This window comes from Oncorhynchus keta, chromosome 34, assembly GCF_023373465.1.
Source record: "Oncorhynchus keta strain PuntledgeMale-10-30-2019 chromosome 34, Oket_V2, whole genome shotgun sequence".
NCBI classification, from domain to species: domain Eukaryota; kingdom Metazoa; phylum Chordata; class Actinopteri; order Salmoniformes; family Salmonidae; genus Oncorhynchus; species Oncorhynchus keta.
Window position 1 is genome coordinate 25315314 of NC_068454.1, and position 22643 is coordinate 25337956.

Consider the following 22643-nt stretch of genomic DNA (forward strand, 5'->3'; position numbering starts at 1 on the left):
ATATAGGGAAAAGGATATCATTTGGGATGCAGACTTATGGAGTAGTAGGCAGAGTAATGTCTCAATTGTTACACCCTGTCTATTTCACTGGATACCAGGCGTTTTCATTGTACATGTAGCATTTTGCTGTCATATTGAGAACTATTACGTTCCCCAGCAAGAAAACTAAATAATGTTGCTCAAAACAGAAGGGGAACTAACAAAGAGTCACTGACAACAACCAAAACAGGTCGTTTTAGGAGGGGTTCTGAAAGACACTCTCGCAACAACGACTGGAACCTTATAGACACCCACCATGAGTACCTACAAAATTTGCCCACTAAGAGGCAAACAAAAGGAAAACCCACACTAAACTTAAAAACGGGAAGCAAAACAAAAAGGTGGACCAAAACAAAATCACAAAGGACTGTTTGTCTAGAAATCTAAATAGGGAACGCCAACTAAAAGGAATTACCCCTCCGCATCTATCAAGAAAACTGGAACACTAGGCCAGCCAGTCTTAAATAGCACCTGGACCAGCACAGGTGAAACACCTTTCCACTAATGAAACGGCAACCAGCACAGGTGTAACACATACTGACTAACGAGGTGACCTACATGTTAACGAGCTATACGTGCTAAAGTCCAACCTCAAAACATAAACGGAAAAACCAAAGCCTGTAACAGAACCAATAAATGAGACAAATGTTTGATGTGAATGTTACCATTTGAAAATGATGTAGAATATAATTAAATTCTGATCCAGAAACAGTTTGAGGCTCTTAGAAATTAATCATCAGAGGGAAAATGTGCAATAGAAGCAAGCAGGTCCTTTTTGCCAATAGTGGTACTGCAGAGTCCAGACATGGGTATTGGTTTGACATTTACCCTGACACTTTCCTCTGTCTCTCCATCTCATTCCTCTCTGATGTTATTCAGAATAAAACATGAAAGGACAGTGGATGTCCACTCACTGTGAAAAAGCAAAACAAGCAGTTTCTTTGCTGAGCCCTCTGTGGACAAGGAAAAGTGCTTCCTGTATAAGATGTGCTTGTTTGAGCCATTAAAATAGTTATAGTAGAAAAAATATACAGAGAGACTCATACCTCTCCTCTTTCTCTAAAGGTGTACAGTACAGACTTGGGTTCTGTGCTGACCACAGGTGGCACCTTCATTGTGGAGGATGGGCTCATAATAATGGCTTGCAGGGGTGTCATGCACCCCAAACATCAGAGGGAGCTCAATGCACGTGAGGGTGGTTGGAGAATTTAGCATTTTTCAAACACCTGAAAGCTTTTTCATGCAATCTAGAGCCATAACCATTATCCTTAATTCTATGAGAAAAAAAAAAATATTTTTTCTCTATGTCTAACCATACCTCTCGAACTGTCTGTATCCTCTTGATGGGTAGTTCTTTTTTTTTAAATAAACTTAATATGCTTCTCTGCATCTCTGCTAAAATATGGGTTTCCTCCAGATGTGACACGTGGCAAAGAGTTCAGTCTTGTTTTTCATCAGACCATATAATCTTGTTTCTCATGGTCTGAGAGTCATTTAGGTGCCTTTTGGCAAACTTCAAGCAGGCTGTCATGTGCCTTTTACTGAGGAGTGGCTTCTGTCTGGCCACCCTACCATAAAGGCCTGATTGGTGGAATGCTGCAGAGATGGTTGTCTTCCTGGAAGTTTCTCCCATCTCCACAGAGAAACTCTGGAGCTTGGTCAGAGTGACCATCGGGTTCTTGGTCACCTTCCTGACCAAGGCCCTTCTCCCCCAATTGCTCAGTTTGGCCGGGCGACCAGCTCTAGGAAGAATCTTGGTGGTTCCAAACCTCTTCAATTTAAGAATAATGGAGGCCACTGTGTTCTTGGGACCATCAATGCTGCAGAAATGTTTTGGTACACTACCCCAGATCTGTGTCTCGACACAATCCTGTCTCGAAGCTCTATGGACAATTCCTTAGACCTCATGGCTTGGTTTTTGCTCTGACATTCACTGTCAACAGTGGGACCTTATATAGAGAGATGCGTGCCTTTCCAAATCATGACCAATCAATATAATTTACTACAGGTGCACTCCAATCAAGTTGTAGAAACATCTCAAGAATGATCAATGGAAACAGGATGCACCGGAGCTCAATTTCAAGTCTCATAGCAAAGGGGCTGAATAGTTATGTAAATAAGGTATTTCTGTTTTTTTGGGCAACAGGTTCTTGTGGCAACAGGTCACATTTAAAAAACAAATGGTTGTCATTATGAGGTATTGTGTGTGTGTGTGTATATTAATGAGATTTTTGTTGTTGTATTTAATCCATTTTAGAATAAGGCTGTAACGTAACAAAATGTGGAAAAATGGAAGGGGTCTGAATAGTTTCCGATTACACTGTTAAAATTACAAAGATGTGTCAGCGAAGAGCACAGTCTGGTTATCAGTGACATTTTGTTGGACTCTCATAAAGTGTAATTTACCAGTCTTCTGAAGTGGATGGAGGATATTTGCATTGTTACTATAACAACGGTGTGGAAATCACGTAATTTGGCAGTCTGTGGCAGAGCACATTTATGTCTTATCATTGACTACTAGTCAAACCGCCTACACAGAAAGATAGAGATCAGGGGGTCATGTTAGCCACATACCTGCATATTACCATCCAGGTCTATAACTGTTACCCTGATGTGAATCAGAATCACTTTATTAGCCAACTACATTTACGCAAACCCAGAATTTGATTGCTGCCAGCAATAGACAATGTACCAACAGAATACAGACACCAAGTCAACATACTATAACACAGTAAACATAAAACTCTGGAATATAAACTGATTTACAGTGAGGATATACAATTTACAGAGGGGTTATATATGTACAGTATGTAGAAGGAGGGATGCAGTAGTGATGAATATACTGTGTACAGTGCATATAAAGTGTTATGCAAAGGAGTACATAGTCTGTACATAGGGCAAATGCAGTTATTAGTATTACAGGTCACTGATGGGAAGGTGCAGTGTTCGGCTCAATGCAAAGTCTATTAATCCCTATGAGCCCGATGGCCGGTTGGTGAGGGCCACAGCACCGGGGAAGTAACTGTTCAGGTGGTTTTGGTCAAGATTGACCAGAACTATTTGCCAGAGGGGGGTCTTTGAAAGATGGGGTGTTTGGGGTGTGTGGGGTCAGCAATGATCTTTTCTGCACGCTTTCTTGTCCTGGAGTCGTACACATGCATTTCCTCGATGGAGGGCAGGTGACAGCCGATGACCCCCTCCACAGAAATGGTTAACCTCAGTATAACCCCTGGCTGTGGTTTTTGTTTCAGAACTCATTATGTATTTCCTGAATTCATTATGTTTCCTGGTGGGATGTCATTGGACATGTGTATCTGGTTCTTATCTTTTACCATGGCAACCAGAGTTTACAGCAGTTAGCGTGTTCTATTCTCACAAGACTGAACGAGGTATGATCAAATCAGAATTAGATCGCCTGCTAATGGGCTGAAATGGCAGCTGCAGGACACTCTCACACACACACCCAGCATGGGGATGTTTTGGTCAGGAATACTATTTGCATGTTTACATTTAGTACATTGTTGGTGGCTCACTCTTTCAGTGTGAACGCAAATTAAGTCATTTCTCTTTCTCAATAACTCAAAGATTGGAACAAATCCTTGTTCCCCATTAAAGTGGCTGACTACAGTATGTGTGTGTATGCTTGTGCACGTGTGTGTGTGTGTACGTGTGTGTGTGTGTGTGTGTACGTGTGTGTGTATGCTTGTGCACGTGTGTGTGTGTGTACGTGTGTGTGTATGCTTGTGCACGTGTGTGTGTGTGTACGTGTGTGTTGTGTCCTCAGTCAGTCTGTTTTATCTAAGCGTCATGCAAGTCAGATCAGTTCAAAGACATTAAGCATTCCACCGACACCCCATTGTCAGCATCAACCTTTTATGGTCTTCTATTCTCTTCATACAGATTTGGTCACCTTGTTGCAGGATAACTTTCCTGTAATTCAGGAAATATAAAACTTGTAGTGTATTTGAGGTTCAAAAGTCTTCTGAAGTTTGTAATTTCCATGTAGAAATTTCAGACTTGATTTTCCCTTACGAAAAATATATCAACCCCTACAACAATGTCCATTAATTATAATCCACATAATAATACAAATGTATTTTTGCTGCAGGATTCTTTTCCTGCTGTAGCAAACTGTCTGAAATTAAGATCCTAGTAAGACATACAGCTGCACGTCAAGCATAGTCTAATCAATCTAATTCACAAAAATCGTCCTGATATCATTAGGGGTTTATGTCATTGGGGAAGCAGTATTTCAAGACAACAACCTAACTGAATCTCCATAGTTTGTAACAGGTTTTCGATAGAATATTTTGCACTAGAGGCCGACCGATTATGATTTTTCAACGCCGATACCGATACCGATTACTGATACCGATTAATCAGACGATTTTTAAAAATGTATTTATTTGTAATAATGACAATTACAACAACACTGGATGAACACTTATTTTTTACTTAATATAATACATCAATAAAATCAATTTAGCCTCAAGCAAATAATGAAACTTGTTCAATTTGGTTTAAATAATGCAAAAACAAAGTGTTGGAGAAGAAAGTAAAAGTGTTATGTCAGAAAGCTAACGTTTCAGTTCCTTGCTCAGAACATGAGAACATGAAAGCTGGTGGTTCCTTTTAACATGAGTCTTCAATATTCCCAGGTAAGAAGTTTTAGTTTGTAGTTATAGGACTATTTGTCTCTATACCATTTGTTTTTCATTAACCTTTGACTATTGGATGTTCTTATAGGCACTTTACTATTGCCAGTGTAACAGTATAGCTTCCGTCCCTCTCCTCACTCCTCCCTGGGCTCGAACCAGCAACACAACGACAACAGCCACCATCGAAGCAGCGTTACCCATGCAGAGCAAGGGGAACAACTACTAGAAGGCTCAGAGCGTGTGACGTTTAAAACGCTATTAGCGCACGCTAACTGGCTAGCCATTTCACTTCGGTTACACCAGCCTCATCTCGGGAGTTGATAGGCTTGAAGTCATAAACAGCGCAATGCTTGACGCACAATGAAGATTTGCTGGCAAAACATCCGAAAGTGCTGTTTGAATGAATGTTAAGGCGCCTGCTTCTGCCTACCACCGCTCAGTCAGATAATATCTAGTAATATCATCAACCATGTGTAGTTAACTAGTGATTATGATAGATTGTTTTTTATAAGACAAGGTTAATGCTATCTAGCGACTAACCTTGGCTTACTGCATTCACGTAACAGGCAGTCTCCTTGTGGAGTGCAACGAGAGAGAGGCAGGTCGTTATTGCGTTGGACTAGTTAACTGTAAGGTTGCAAGATTGGGTCCCCCGAGCTGACAAGGTGAAAATCTGTCGTTCTGCCCCTGAACAAGGCAGTTAACCCACCGTCCCTAGGCCATCATTGATAATAAGAATGTGTTCTTAACTGACCTGCCTAGTTAAAGGTATTCAAAAAAAAATATTTTAAAATCGGCAAATTGGCGCCCAAAAATACTGATTTCCAATTGTTATGAAAACTTGAAATCGGACCTAATTTATCAGCCATTCCGATTAATCGGTTGACCTCTAGTTGGAACATTCTCCACTGGATCCTCCACTCATAGAAATAGAATGCCTCCACTCCCTCCACTATTGTACTCCCAGGACTCAATAATTTCCCAATGTTCCTACTCACTAGAGAGAGAGAGAGAAAACATGTATTTGCTCTAAGACTATATTATTGTTACATCATGGATGAGAAGCTTTGCCTTTCCATTAGTGCGCTGCTACTGTAACTTTGAAGGGGCTACGACTGACTGTCTCCATGGCAACCTGTTAAACCACACTGACTGTCACTAACAGTGATTGGTTGTATAAACAAGCTTATAAATGTTGTGTACAAATCATTGTATTTACTGACTCTCTTTCTTCTCCCTCTTGCTCTCCTTTTCTTTCTCTCTCCTTCTCCCTCTCTCTAATCCACGCACCCCTCTCCCACTCACTCACTGACTCACACTGACTCTCTCTAACCCACCTCTTTTTCCCCTCTCTCAATTCAATTTAAATTTAAGGGGCTTTATTGGCAGAGAAAACACATGTTTACATTGACAAATCAAGTGAAATAGATACTAAACAAAAGTTAAATAAACAATATAAAATTAATAGTAAACATTGTACTCCCAAAAGTTCCAAAACAAAAAAGACAATTCAGATTGTGGCTATATACAGTGTTGTAACGATGTGCTAATGGTTAAAGTACAAACGGGAAAGTAAATCAACATAAATATGGGTTCTATTTACAATGGTGTTTGTTCTACACTGGTTGCCCCTTTCTTGTGGCAACAGGTCACACATCTTGCTGCTGTGATGGCACACTGAAATTTCACCCAATAGATATTGGATTTGTTTTCAAATTCTTTGTGGGTCTCTGTAATCTGAGGGAAATATGTCTCTCTAATATGGTTATAGCATGAGGTTAGGAAGTGTAGCTCAGTTTCCACCTGATTTTGTGGGCAGTGTGCACATGGCCTGTCTTCTCTTGAGAGCCAGGTCTGCCTACGGCAGTCTTTCTCAATAGCAAGGCTATGCTCACTGAGTCTACATAGTCAAAACTTTCCTTAATTTTGGGTCAGTCACAGTGGTCAGGTATTCTGCCACTGTGTACTCTCTGTTTAGGGACAAATAGCATTCTAGTTTGCTCTGTTATTTTGTTAATTACTTGACACATTGGAAATAATTATATTTTTGTTTTCTTATGATTTGGTTGTGTCTAATTGTGTCTCTCTCGCTCTCTCTCTCGCTCTCTCTCTCGCTCTCTTTCTCTCTCTCTCAATTACAGTAATGGACTTTGTTAATATTCTCATTTTGATCCTGATTCCTTTTCGCTCTACTCCTAACAGGAAAAAGACTACAGAAAACCATTAGTATATTAATGACGTCCATCTCTAAACACCGCTAGTGGGATGAAATAATTAGACATTCCTAGATGACAATAATACAGAATGTCGGAAGGTAATAATTTCTCCACAGAAATCACGGAAATTAGAGGTAGAGGCTAATTTGGTTCAGATTGTCAGGGATTCTAATGGATTTAATCCGCATCATAGGAATGTTATCATAAACCGATAAATTCGTTTTCAGTGGCAAGTTTGTGAGAGAAAAAAAATGCTACATTAGTTTGCCATGATAAAGCTGATCCAAGCTACTCCTGCATTAGTCACAGTCTTGACCAGTGTGTTGTTTCGCTGAACAATGTGGAAAATATGTAATTCTAACACTGCAATCCATCTTTCAAAAGTATTTTCCTTGATTCCTTGTGCCTCTGTCCTCACCTCCTTCTGTGACATTTTGAGACGGAGGTGAGTAGAGAGGACACGAGGAGTCACAGGCACGATTCAGGACACGATTCACAGTGTGTTGTCTGAGCTGTGGTTCTAACAGTCTGCTCCTCCTGTCCTGCCAGGTGACTCACTGCAATCCAACTCCATAGTGCACAAGCCATCCCAACCCTTGTCCTGGCCACTGAGGACCAGGTGTAGCACTGTGGGGGTCCGGCCTCGGCTGCAACCAGGGATGGGAACAGGGGGATCAGGGAAAGAAAACACTGTGACTACAGCCAAATACCCCAGGATAAGGTAAGATACCCTGCTAGGTATCCGACTGGCTATAACCTGCCACAGGACAGTACTCCACAGGACAACTCTCACTTCACAGTTCATATATGCAGCCAAAGAGCCCAGGATCAGGTTGGGGCGCTGCATAGCCTGGCTGTAATTATAGAATCTTTATGGACACAGGCCTGTCCTCGTGTTGGCTGTTACTGCTTACAGTATCTTTCACTTCACTGGGTTGTGTTCATATAAAAAACAAAGCATACATCTGTACCCCCAGTTCATGCAATGGCTAATGTTTGATCACACATTTCATCATCATTCCCTGTCCCAGCACACTGGTCCTTTGAGCTGGATAGGGACACAATGTTTGATTTACATTTAGATTTGGTATGTTGGGTCTTTATCCCATTAAAATATCCCATTTGATCCTCTTTGATTCATGAGCAAAATGCTGTGTTTTGCATCGGGGTATAAACGGTGGGAGTAATGAAATTCAATGCTTTGGCATCAGTTCTCCCGCAGAAACACACACACACACACACAAGCCCAGGCTCAGGTAGCCATAGCAACACGGCCACTCTGCTGCTCATTTGTTCTCAGAAACATATTGCAGTCAAAGTCCTGTTATGAAAATCATGACCACTTTGCAAAAATAACAGTCCTTTGCACCAGTGAAGAAGCAACAGTGTTCCACAATGTTTCAGTCTGCAAAGAGCAAAGCTACAATGCAGTGAAACTATAATCTAGAGTGAACCGCATACTACAGTAAGAGAAGAAGAAGCTTTGATATGCAATATTATAAACTGGGTGGGTCGAGCCCTGAATGCTGATTGGCTGACAGCCTTGGTATATCAAACGATATAACACGGGTATGACAAAACATTTATTTTTACTGCTGTAATTACGTGGGTAACCCGTTTATAATGGCAATAAGGCACCTCGGTGGTTTGTGATATATGGCCGAAGATACCATGGCTAAGAGCTGTCCTAAAGCATGACGCAATGGACATACTTCCTCAGATACTTATTGTTTAAATATAATCTCTTTGCCTACAGTTTTATCGAAAGCAACTACATCACAGCATACATTTTTTGTATGTGTATTTGTGATCCATGACAGAGTTGAACCCTCGACCTTGGCATTGCTATGCTCTACTTATCCACACAGGACATCTATCTGCCAGAACCAGTACATATCTGACCCCAATCAAAAGAGGTAGTTCTGAGTAAGATAACACTATTCCCTATATAGTGCGTTACCCCTTTTTCTCCCCAATTGGTAGTTACAGTCTTGTCCCATCGCTGCAACTCCCGTATGAAGGTCGAGAGCCATGCGTCCTCCGAAACACTACCCTGCCAAGCCACACTGCTTCTTGACACACTGCTTGCTTAACCCGGAAGCCAGCCGCACCAATCTGTCAGAGGAAACAGCGTGCATGCACCAAGCCCGCCACAGGACTTGCTAAAGCGCGATGGAACAAGGACATCTCGGCCGGCCATACCCTCCCCTAACCCGGACGACCCTGGGCCAACTGTGTGCCGCCTCATGGGACTCCCAGTTGTGGCTGGCTGCGACACAGCCTGGGATCGAACCTGAGTCTGTAATGACGCCTCAAGCACTGCGATTCAGTGCGTTAGACCGCTGCACCACTCGGGAGGCTCATAGTGCACTACTTTTGATCAGAGCCAAATGGGCTCTGGTCAAAAATAGTGCACTATAAAGGGAATTGGGACAGGGTGCCATTTGGGACACACACAAGGCTGGCATGTCTCCTCCAGTTACAGCTCCATGCTAATGTCACTGTCCCTCTCCTCGTTAGGAGGCTAATGATGTTATGTGGCCAGCTCAGGGGACTGACCGTCATGAATGTGTGAACTAACTAGGCTCGCCCAAATCCATATCTCCTCTCTTCATTGCAAGATCATTTGAATGAGGGAAAAACAGAATGAGGGTCTGCACCAAGGCTTGTAGTAAGAGTTAGCTGCTTATATTTGTCCTATTTAAAATGTACTCATGTATACTCATGTGTGAATTAAAAATGTATTTTTTGCATATCCTAACTCCCCCTGAGACACCCTCAGAGAATGGAGTCACAGCTAGGGTCTGCCATTATTAACGTCAACCCTGGATCAATTAGAGGTTGAGTGCCTTTCTCAAGGGCACATTTTTCATGTTGTCAGCTCGGGGATTCAAATTAGGGACCTTTCTGTTACTGGGCTACCGCTCTAACCCTAGGCTACCTGCCACCCTTGTGTGTAAGAAAGTAAATATCCCACATCTCTTTGCTTCGTTGTGTGAACTAACTAGTGCAGAACTTTTAAAGCATGTGGACCATTTGATGAGGATTGTTCTTTCTCTCCGAAATACCTGCATTTCTTCCTGTTGATGAAGTCAGAATTGATGAATCACATAATAGTTATCTTAAGCACCTAACCGCGAGCTGCTCAGTGACGCGAGCCTACCAGACGAGCTAAATTCCATCTATGCATGCTTCAAGGCAAGCAATTTCAACCATGCATGAGAGCACCAGCTGTTCCGGACAACTGTGTGATCACGCTCTTCGTAGCCGATGTGAGTAAGACCTTTAAACAGGTCAACATTGACAAGGCCGCAGGTCTAGACGAATTACCAGGAAGCGTACTCAAAGCATGTGCTGACCAACTGGCGGGTGTCTTCACTGATATTTTCAACCTTCCCTGACCGAGTCTGTAATAGCTACATGTTTCAAGCAGACCACCATAGGCCCTGTGCACAAGAATGCCAAGGTAACCTGCCTAAATGACTACCGCCCCATAGCACTCACGTTTGTAGCCACAAAGTGCTTTGAAAAGTTTGTCATGGCTCACATCAACACCATCATCCCAGAAACCCTAGACCCACTCCAATTTGCATATCACCTCAACAGATCCACAGATGACGCAATCTCTATTGCAATCCACACTGCCCTTTCCCACCTGAACAAAAGGAAAACCTATGTGAGAATGCTTTTCGTTGACTACAGCTCAACGTTCAGCACCATAGTGCCCTCAAAGCTCATCACTAAGCTAAGGACCCTGGGACTAAACACCTCTCTCTGCAACTGGATCCTGGACTTCCTATGGGCTGCCCCCAGGTGGTAATGGTAGGCAACAAAACATCTGCCATGCTAATCCTCAACATGGGGGCCCCTCAGGGCTGTGTGCCTAGTTCCCTCCTGTTCTCCCTGTTCACTCATGACTGCGTGGCCATGCATGACTCCAACACCTTCATTATATTTGCCGGTGACACAACAGTGGTAGGCCTGATCACCGACAATGATGAGACAGACTCCAGGGAGGAGGTCAAAGTGTGGTGCCAGGACATAAATCTCTCCCTCAATGTGAGCAAGACAGAAGAGCTGATCGTGGACTATAGGAAAAGAGAGGCCAAACACACCCCATTTACATCGACGGGGCTGTAGTGGAGTGGGTCGAGAGCTTCAAGTTCCTTGGCGTCCACATCACTAACAAACTATCATGGTCCAAACACACCAAGACAGTCATGAAGAGGGCACAACAAAACCTATTCAACGCCTATTCCCCCTCAGGAGACTGAAAAGATTTTGCTTGTGTCCTCAGATCCTCAAAAAGTCATACAGCTGCACCATCGAGAGCATCCTGGTTACATCACCGCTTGGTTTGGCAACTGTTCGGCATCTGACCACAAGGCTTTTTGGAGGGTAGTGAGTACGGCCCAGTACATCACTGAGGCGAAGCTTCCTGCTATCCAGAACCTCTATACCAGGCGGTGTCAGAGGAAGGCCCTAAAAATTGTCAAAGACTCCAGCCACCTTTGTCATAGACTGTTCTCTCTGTTACCGCACGGCAAGCGGTACCGGAGCGCCAAGTCTAGGTCCAAAATGATCCTTAACATCTTCTATCCCCAAGCCATTAGACTGCTAAGCAGTTAATCAAATGGCTACCCGGACTATTTGCATTGACCACCTTTTTTACACTGCTGCTACTCGCTGTTTATAATCTATGTGTAGTCAGTTTTCTGCTACCTGCAAGTAGTTATTTCCTCAATTTACCATAACTAACCTGTACCCCCTCACATTGACTCGGTACCGGTATCCCCTGTATATGGCGTCTTTATTGTTGTTTTATTGGGACCTTACTTTATTTTATTATTATTTGTATTTTTTTTGTTGTTAGCAAATAATTTCTTTCTTACTTTTGAAAAATTCTGCGTTGTTGGTTAAGTAAGCATTTCACGATAATACCTGTTGTATTCAGTGCATGTGACATACAATTTGATTTAAGTATCCCAGTATTAGCTAAATAGGTCACCAACTGTTTGTGTTGACAGGAGGTGTTGCCGCTCAGTGCTGACTTGGTCATGTCAATCTTGTAGCTATCTAATACCTTAGTTAATATTCTGATGACAATTCCTGTGGAATCCAAAGGGCACAGGGGATGTGAACACATATAATTTATCAAGCTATAACATTTTGTTCCCATTTTGTGAAGCGTAATGAAGACTTTGTTAATGAATGCAGGAGATAAAGGAAATGCAGACAGTGTGCATGTTTTAATGAATCTTCAGGGGATTCTGTTTTATTTCATGTCTCCAGTTTTCCCCTCAAAAAGCTGCAGTGATGAGTACCATCAGCTTTTATGTAGAGCCCTGGTAGACATAATTCTGAAAGACTCATTGCATGCGTCCCAAATGGCACCCTGTTCCCTACATACAGTATTGCACTACTTTTGACCAAAACCCTATGGGGCTTTGTAAAAAATTGTGCACTATTATTGGGAATAGGGTGCCGTTTGTGACACACACACTCAATAACTAACGAGCCAGGAGAGAACATAAACTACATGACCAGAATGATGTGGACACCTGCTCGTCGAACTTCTCATTCCAAAATCATGAACATTAATATGGAAATGCTGCTATAACAGCCTCCACTCTTCTGGGAAGGTTTCCATTAGATGTTGGAACATTACTGAAGGGACTTGCTTCCATTCAGCAACAAGCATTAGTGAAGTCGGGCACTGATGTTGGGTGATTAGGCCTAGCTCGCAGTCGGCATCCAATTCATCCCAAAAGTGTTCAATGGGGTTGAGGTCAGGGCTCTATGCAGGCCAGTCAAGTTCTTCCACAGCGATCTCGACATACCATTTCTCTATGGACCTCACTTTGTGCATAGTCATGAAGCGTGATTCATCACTCCAGAGAACTTGTTTCCACTGCTCCAGTCCAATGGCAGTGAGTTTTACACCACTCTAGCCAACCCGTGGCATTACGCATGGTGATCCTAGGCTTGTGTGCGGCCGCTCGGCCATGGAAACCCATTTCATGAAGCTCCCGAACAGTTCTTGTGCTGACATAGTTTTCAGAGGCAGTTCTGAACTCGGTAGTGAATGTTGCAAACGAGGACAGATGATTTTTACGCACTACGCACTTCATTACTCAGTGGTCCCATTCTGTGAGCTTGTGTGGCCTACCACTTCGCGGATGAGCTGTTGTTACTCATAGACGTTTCCACTTCACAATAACAACACTTACAGTTGACCAGGGAAGCTCTAGTGGGGCAGAGATTTGACGAACTGACTCGTAGAAAAGGTGGCATCCTATGACGGTGCAATGTTGTGTGGTCGATTTTATACGCCTGTCAGCAACGGGTGTGGCTGAAGTAACTAAATCCACTCATTTGAAGGGGTGTCCACATACTTTTTTGTATATATAGTGTATATGTTAATATAACAAAACAAAGAGAAAGATCACCCTAAACATAACTCTTACAGGGGATTTCCACGGTCTGCGGTATTTCGGATAGCCTCTCTAGCTTTGCCCTCATGTGGTTACTTGTCAGCAACAAGCATGCTAGATAGTGCTAGGTATCAGCAGACAATCCAGTAGGGGCTGGCATCTATAGTAAGCTTTGATTGGTCAATCATGCCACGATATCGCAGAGTATTTGCATAAAATTCTGCATTCTGCAACTAAGGTCCCGCCCTGTTCACACTCTCTCGCCAATGCTCACGTCTCCCCTCGCCCACTTCGCTTCCTTCATTTAAAATTAGTTGCTTCATCACCAATATCGTGTTCAAAGCAGATCAGTGGAACTCGACAGCTAGCCTTGTATCCACCCTCATATCTAAATCCCTTTTCTCTTGGGATTTCTCTGTCCGTTGCTCATCCAAATTAAATGCCAACATATGAACCTAATTAAAGAGATACGGTTTTCACATATTGCCTTATTCAGGATTGGTCTCCATGGTGACAGCTGCGTTTCACAGCCACATTTGTTTATATGGGGTTAGAGACTTTCAGTGGGCATAGATGAGGCACTGCCATATTGTTTTCATCTGTCTGTTTGGTTCATTCAGATCTTCTAACACAGAACGGTTAGGGGATAGGGGTTGTGTACTGAACTTTGCTGCCATGATACCGAACTTTAATTTAGCAATTATACTTTATTTTTACAAGTTCTGAGCATATGACACTGAGTAAGAAGACAAAAATATCAATCACCTTGTATAATTCCAATCGACTTTGGAAATGAACATTGACAAAGCGTCATAGTGTAGTGTAGGTACTTTAAAAAGCCATTTAATTAAACATACGTGTTAAAACCATACGGCCACACAGTGTTCTCTCTGCTATCCATCACCTTCCTGTCCTGACAATGATCATTTCCAGGCACTGGCTGTTTATCTGTCACTGCATTACTGCATCACAAAACTTGATGACAAATGTTTGTAGAAGTCAAATCAAGTGAATTATTCCTCCATTCACTGCAATGGCAGGTATCTGTCATAGCATCACAAAGAGGATTGAGAGAAGAGTTGATTAGGTTAGATTTAAAGGGGCAATCTGCAATAACAAAGCGAACACCCTGCCTGTGTCTTTGGTAAAAAAATAGGGATGGGTCTGGAAAAATGTAACAACTCTTTATTTCATAGACAGTCCAAGGACTGACCAACAATGATATCAACATTATAGTGTTAACCATGTCTTGAGGCTCTACAGTGTTTATTTACAGTACATGTACATTGTTTATATTGTGTGTTCTGATGGGGTATGGCAGTTGAACTAAGCTCATATTCAACAAGAATCAATAGATAAATATCATTCATTTAAACTTTCAAAAATGGATGTACCAATCTCAGATTGACGGAAACTAGTGGGAAACTGTGTGTGTGTGTTTGCGTGTGTACACGTGTGTTTTTGCTCTGTATCAGATGTACACTGATGATAGCTATGCCTTTATAGAGGGGGTTGAAAGGAATCATGGTGATGTGACCTTGAGCAGCACTGTAACATAACCTGTATAGGCTAACATACAGTACATATGGTACTATACACACTACTCGTTTCTGCTTATAGTTTGACACGTGCCCTCTTGGAAGGACTTCCACATATTTATTGACAAGTGCGCTGTTGACGGGAGTTTAGCTTCGCACGGCTAATTTGTTATTCATAAAGAAGACATTCATTCTTTAGAATTATGTAAATGGTCTTTCCTCATAATATTATTGCGGGAGAAAGGAGTCTTACATAGTAGAGAACACAGCTAAGTATGTTCTAAGCCTGTAGAATTCCCCCAAACACAGAAGGGCAGAGAGACGTGGGAGGCATTTTGTAATGCTGAATAGATGTGAATCTTATGTATTTGTTATACAGTTGTTCTTCAGGGCTTCAGGGAAGGAAGAAAGTTAGTGTCAAAGTAAAAATGACTTCAAGCATTTAGATTAAGTTCCTCTGCCTCACAGCATCAGGTCCATTCTTCGCTGGGTTTTTTCTTCTTTTCTTTTCTTTTACAGCAGTCAAGTCATCACCCTCAGTACCAAGAAGCCATTTGTGTAACAAGAAAATGTGTTACCATGGCAACCCCTCATCAATCATGCAACGCAGCAGGGAGCAAATATGAAAAATGTTTGATTGACTTGCTCAGTATGAGTGTTCTTGTGTTCTCGTTTACTATTATTCAAGGTTCATGTTTTTCTTTTTCAATTATTGAAATAGCTTTGTATGAAAATCACTTCAAACAGTCATCACATCATTTTTGATTACAAGACAAAGCACCAGAAAAACCATATGGCACCTAATTATAATTCAGTGAACAAGAATGAATACTACCTATGCTATAATACCTGAATACCTATACTACAGATGTAGGATTTTAACCTTCTCCAACCTATCTCCTGATTCTGCCTCCTCAACCCTCCTCTCCTCCCTTTCTGCATCCTTTGACTCTCTATGTCCCCTATCCTCCAGGCCGGCTCGGTCCTCCCCTCCCGCTCCGTGGCTCGACGACTCATTGCGAGCTCACAGAACAGGGCTCCGGGCAGCCGAGCGGAAATGGAGGAAAACTCGCCTCCCTGCGGACCTGGCATCCTTTCACTCCCCCTCCTCTCTACATTTTCCTCCTCTGTCTCTGCTGCTAAAGCCACTTTCTACCACTCTAAATTCCAAGCATCTGCCTCTAACCCTAGGAAGCTCTTTGCCACCTTCTCCACCCTCCTGAATCCTCCCCCCTCCTCCCTCTCTGCAGATGACTTCGTCAACCATTTTGAAAAAGAAGGTCGACGACATCCGATCCTCGTTTGCTAAGTCAAACGACACCGCTGGTTCTGCTCACACTGCCCTACCCTGTGCTCTGACCTCTTTCTCCCCTCTCTCTCCAGATGAAATCTCGCGTCTTGTGACGGCCGGCCGCCCAACAACCTGCCCGCTTGACCCTATCCCCTCCTCTCTTCTCCAGACCATTTCCGGAGACCTTCTCCCTTACCTCACCTCGCTCATCAACTCATCCCTGACCGCTGGCTACGTCCCTTCCGTCTTCAAGAGAGCGAGAGTTGCACCCCTTCTGAAAAAACCTACACTCGATCCCTCCGATGTCAACAACTACAGACCAGTATCCCTTCTTTCTTTTCTCTCCAAAACTTTTGAACGTGCCGTCCTTGGCCAGCTCTCCCGCTATCTCTCTCAGAATGACCTTCTTGATCCAAATCAGTCAGGTTTCAAGACTAGTCATTCAACTGAGACTGCTCTTCTCTGTATCACGGAGGCGCTCCGCACTGCTAACGCTAACTCTCTCTCCTCTGCTCTCATCCTTCTAGACTTATCGGCTGCCTTCGATACTGTGAACCATCAGATCCTCCTCTCCACCCTCTCAGAGTTGGGCATCTCCGGCGCGGCCCACGCTTGGATTGCGTCCTACCTGACAGGTCGCTCCTACCAGGTGGCGTGGCGAGAATCTGTCTCCTCACCACGCGCTCTCACCACTGGTGTCCCCCAGGGCTCTGTTCTAGGCCCTCTCCTATTCTCGCTATACACCAAGTCACTTGGCTCTGTCATAACCTCACATGGTCTCTCCTATCATTGCTATGCAGACGACACACAATTAATCTTCTCCTTTCCCCCTTCTGATGACCAGGTGGCGAATCGCATCTCTGCATGTCTGGCAGACATATCAGTGTGGATGACGGATCACCACCTCAAGCTAAACCTCGGCAAGACGGAGCTGCTCTTCCTCCCGGGGAAGGACTGCCCGTTCCATGATCTCGCCATCACGGTTGACAACTCCATTGTGTCCTCCTCCCAGAGCGCTAAGAACCTTGGCGTGATCCTGGACAACACCCTGTCGTTCTGAACTAACATCAAGGCGGTGGCCCGTTCCTGTAGGTTCATGCTCTACAACATCCGCAGAGTACGACCCTGCCTCACACAGGAAGCGGCGCAGGTCCTAATCCAGGCACTTGTCATCTCCCGTCTGGATTACTGCAACTCGCTGTTGGCTGGGCTCCCTGCCTGTGCCATTAAACCCCTACAACTCATCCAGAACGCCGCAGCCCGTCTGGTGTTCAACCTTCCCAAGTTCTCTCACGTCACCCCGCTCCTCCGCTCTCTCCACTGGCTTCCAGTTGAAGCTCGCATCCGCTACAAGACCATGGTGCTTGCCTACGGAGCTGTGAGGGGAACGGCACCTCAGTACCTCCAGGCTCTGATCAGGCCCTACACCCAAACAAGGGCACTGCGTTCATCCACCTCTGGCCTGCTCGCCTCCCTACCACTGAGGAAGTACAGTTCCCGCTCAGCCCAGTCAAAACTGTTCGCTGCTCTGGCCCCCAATGGTGGAACAAACTCCCTCACGACGCCAGGACAGCGGAGTCAATCACCACCTTCCGGAGACACCTGAAACCCCACCTCTTTAAGGAATACCTAGGATAGGATAAAGTAATCGTTCTCACCCCCCCTCCCCTTAAAAGATTTAGATGCACTATTGTAAAGTGGCTGTTCCACTGGATGTCATAAGGTGAATGCACCAATTTGTAAGTCGCTCTGGATAAGAGCGTCTGCTAAATGACTTAAATGTAAATGTAATGTAAATGAGAACTTTCCTGCAATGCAGGAGATTTAAAACTTTTTGTGTATTTGATGTTTTAAAAGGAAGGCTTCTTAAGTGTGTAATTTCCACTTTGAAATGTCAGACTTGATTACTGTTAACCTTACTGTTAACTGGTCTTACTGTTAACTGGTCCTTACTGTTAACTGGTCCAACGCTTTAACCACCTGCCTCTCGTTGCACTCCACAAGGAGACTGGCTGTTACGCGAATGCAGTAAGCCAAGGTAAGTTGCTTAAACTTTTCTTAAAAACAATCAAACAATCATAATCACTAGTTAACTACACATGGTTGATATTACTAGTTTATCTAGCGTGTCCTGCGTTGCATATAATCTGACTGAGCATACAAGTATCTTACTGAGCGGTGGTAGGCAGCAGCAGGCTCGTAAGCATTCATTCAAACAGCATCTTCGTGCGTTTTGCCAGCAGCTCTTCGTTGTACGTCAAGCATTGCGCTGTTTATGACTTCAAGCCTATCAACTCCCGAGATGAGGCTGGTGTAACTGAAGTGAAATGGCTAGCTAGTTAGCGGGGTGCGCGCTAATAGCGTTTCAAACGCTTAATGCTGCTTCGAGGGTGGCTGTTGTCGTTGTGTTCCTGGTTCGAGCCCAGGGAGGAGCGAGAAGAGGGACGGAAGCTATACTGTTACACTGGCAATACTAAAGTGCCTATAAGAACATCCAATAGTCAAAGGTTAATGAAATACAAATGGTATAGAGACAAATAGTCCTATAACTACAAACTAAAACTTCTTACCTGGGAATATTGAAGACTCATGTTAAAAGGAACCACTAGCTTTCATATGTTCTCATGTTCTGAGCAAGGAACTTAAGCGTTAGCTTTCTTATATGGCACATATTGCACTTTTACTTTCTTCTCCAAAACTTTGTTTTTGCATTATTTAAACCAAATTGAACATGTTTCATTATTTATTTGAGGCTAAATTGATTTTATTGATGTATTATATTAAGTTAAAATAAGTGTTCATTCAGTATTGTTGTAATTGTCATTATTACAAATACATTAAAAAAATTGGCCGATTAATCGGTATCGGGTTTTGTGGTCCTCCAATAATCGATATCTGTATCGGCATTAAAATCATAATCGGTTGACCTCTAGTATGGAATAGCATTCATTTCACAGAAGAAAGTTCTTTGTTTCTGGCCATTGTGAGCCTGTCATCAAACCCACAAATGCTGGTGCTACAGATACTCAACTAGTCTAAAGAAGGACAGTTTTGTTGCTTCTTTAATCAGCATGACAGTTTTCAGCTGTGGTAACATAATTGCAAAAGGCCTTTCTAATGATCAAATAGCCTTTTAAGTGAAGGTTGCTGAAAATGGGCCCCTGTACGCTTATGTAGATGTTCCATAAACAATCTGCCATTTCCAGCTACAATAGTCATTTACAACATTAACAATATCTACACTGTATTTTCTTTTAGCAATTTGATGTTATTTTAAATGGACAAAAAATGTGCTTTTCTTTCAAAAACAAGGTCATTTCTAAGTGACCCCAAACCTTTTCACGGTAGTGTGTGTGTATATATATTGAAAAATAAAGGATTTTTATCAATTAGTATATTTGAGTTTATCCGTAACATTTGTTGTATTATTTGTTCTGTCTTTTCTGGTGGATTAAACTGAAATTGCAAACAACTTTCTATGGCTTGTTTAAAAAATAACATTTTGGAGATTATTTTGTTTTCAAATAACCAAAAGGGAGTGGTTGTAATCTGAATCAAGGGTATAGGCCATTCTTGAACATGAGGTGAGACATTCTTACTAATTTGTGAGAGAACTAGTTCAGATTTAAGTGTAACTTTTGTATGACTGACTCCTTTAGTGCGAGGTCAAATGCATTCATATTTAATCATTTCTACTTCCCGAATTCTTATTCATTATATAAATAGTCCCTTTTCATTTTGGCTGGTTTGCCATTCCAAATAAAATTGACTATTTTATTTATTTATTTTTTGCCCATTTAGTGTCATTTAAGGTGAAGGCAAAACCATAAGCAAATCGGTAAACTGGGAAATGACAAGTTTTTCAGGGTGATTTTTTACTTATTTTTTCTCCCACAAATACAGATGTTTAATATTCCACTTTGTTATTTTATTTGTAATTTTACCCCTTTTTCTCCCCAATTTCGTGGTACCCAATTGTTTTTTAGTAGCTACTATCTTGTCTCATCGCTACAACTCCTGGACGGGCTCGGGAGAGACGAAGGTTGAAAGTCATGCGTCCTCCGATACACAACCCAACCAAGCCGCACTGCTTCTTAACACAGCGCGCATCTTACCCAGAAGCCAGCCGCACCAATGTGTCGGGGGAAACACAGTGCACCTGGCTCACCTTGGTTAGCACGCACTGCGCCTGGCACTCAACAGGAGTCACTGGTGCGCGATGAGATAAGGATATTCCTACCGGCCAAGCCCTTCCTAACCCGGACGGCGATAGGCCAATTGTGCGTCGCCCCACGGACCTCCCGGTTGGCGGCCGGTTACGACAGAGCCTGGGCGCGAACCCAGAGTCTCTGGTGGCACAGCTGGTGCTGCAGTACAACGCCCTTGACCGCTGCACCATCCGGTCCACATCCCTGTCGGACCCTTTTATTGGTAATGTAAAAGTTTAATTTTTTTGTGATCAAATACGTAATAGAGTACAGTTATCATAATTTGGTTTTAATCCAGAGAGGCTGGAAAAGGTATCTAGATCCTCTGAGGCTGTGGAGGGATTCTAAATGTGGATTTAAACTTGAATCATACAATGACACCTTTGTTTTGAAATCCTGAATTTCGAATAATATAAACAGCTAACATTTGATGGCAAAAATAAATAGATATGCCGATAGTGGACAACATGTTTTACTCCTCTTGACAATTTAAAACTTTCTGAGAAGTAGCCATTATTTACTATTTTACACCTAGGGTTACTAAACATAACTTTAACCCAAGAGATTAAACGACAAACCTATTCCCCCTCAGGAGGCTGAAAAGATTTGACATAGGTCCTCAGATCCTCAAAAAGTTCTACAGCTCCACCATCGAGAGCATTGCATCACTGTCTCTTAATGGCAACTGCTCGGCCTCCGACCGCAAGGCACTACACACGGTAGTGTGTACGGCCCAGTACATCACTGGGGCCAAGCTTCCTGCCATCCAGGAGCTCTATACCAGGTGGTGTCAGAGTTGGGCCCTAAAAATGGTCAAAGACTCCAGCCACCCTAGTCATAGACTGTTCTCTCTGCTACCGCACGGCAAGCGGTACCGGAGCGCCAAGTCTAGGTCCAAGAGGCTTATAAACCGCTTCTACCTCCAACCCCAAGACTCATGAACATCTAATCAAATGGCTACCCAGACTATTTGCATTGTCCCCCCCCACCCCACCCTCCTCTACGCTGCTGCTACTCTCTGTTTATTATCTATGCATAGTCACTTTAATAGCTCTACCTACATGTACACATTACCTAAATTGCCTCGTCACCGTTGACCTGTACCGGTACCCCCTGTTTATAGCCTTGCCATTGTTATTTTACTGCTGCTCTTTAATTATTTTCTACTTTTAGCTCTTTTTTTTATAGGTATTTTCTTTACTGCATTGGTGGTTAGGGACTTGTAAGTAAGCGTTTCACTGTATGGTCTACACCTGCTGTATTCGGTGCATGTGACAAGTAACATTTGATTTGATTTCCAGTACTTGTCTTATATTGTCTCCAATGTATCATCCATGTAAAAAAAACCTGTCTGATTAGGATGAATAATATCCGACAATACCTTTTTAATTCTATGAGCTAACCATTTTGTTTACCCTATAATTTATTGTGTAATTTTGCAGATGATATAGGTTACTTTTTGTGCAAGATAACGTGTGACTCTATCGTGAGAAGCTCTCTTTTACCACTCCAGTATAATTGAATAGAGGAAACGTGCTTCTGCTTGGCGTGCCATGCTAATTTGAAAACAATGAAGTTGTTCTGCATGCTGCTCTCTGTTGTGCTGTAATTATATGAAGGCAAGACAAGTAGACGTCAAGGATATGATGAGGAAGAATATGTTCACAGAGAAGAGTACAGTGCAGGGTGCACCCTTGAAATCATTCTTGGTAGAGGAGTGAAGTGCTGTTTTAATATGGTGACATTTATTATATTATATTTTTATTCAGTTTACATAATGTTGTTTACTCACTGTGTATGTATACTGTATTCTGGACATAGCTTATCCTAATATACCTACTACTGTACACACCATTTTCATTCCAAATCATATACACGCCACGTATTTATATTCTGTATTCTAACCCATGCTCAGGGAATCTACACTGGATTGTTATTTCTTGATTTCTTGTTTAGACTTTGGGCATTATTTGTGTAATTGCGTTGTATTTGCTAGGCATTCTACTGCATTGTTGGAACTAGTAACATAAGCATTTCACTGTACCTGCTATAACACCTGCAAATATGTGTATGAGACCAATACACTTTGATTTGATTTTGGTAAAATGTGATAATTCATTGCGGTGGTATTTCTAATCGTTTCAGTAAGACTATTTCTGAGTGTGATCATAGCTGTAAGGTAGCACTGAGAACAGTAAGTGGACATTTCCTTTTTCTCTGTTGGGCCATGCTCTTGTCTAGCTTCTGTCATTATTTTGA

At 42.7% G+C, this 22643-nt stretch overlaps 1 protein-coding gene across 1 annotated transcript in view; it reads left to right on the plus strand.

Annotated features, from left to right (window-relative positions):
• The first annotated feature begins 7482 nt into the window (after positions 1–7482).
• The window catches only part of LOC118366636 (dual specificity calcium/calmodulin-dependent 3',5'-cyclic nucleotide phosphodiesterase 1A-like), an 83693-nt gene continuing 68532 nt past the window's right edge, over positions 7483–22643 (plus strand). Inside the window, exon 1 of the mRNA XM_052493510.1 lies at positions 7483–7634. Within this exon, the coding sequence (XP_052349470.1) occupies positions 7573–7634 (62 nt within the window). The 5' untranslated portion in view covers positions 7483–7572. The remainder of the gene's footprint in view (positions 7635–22643) is intronic.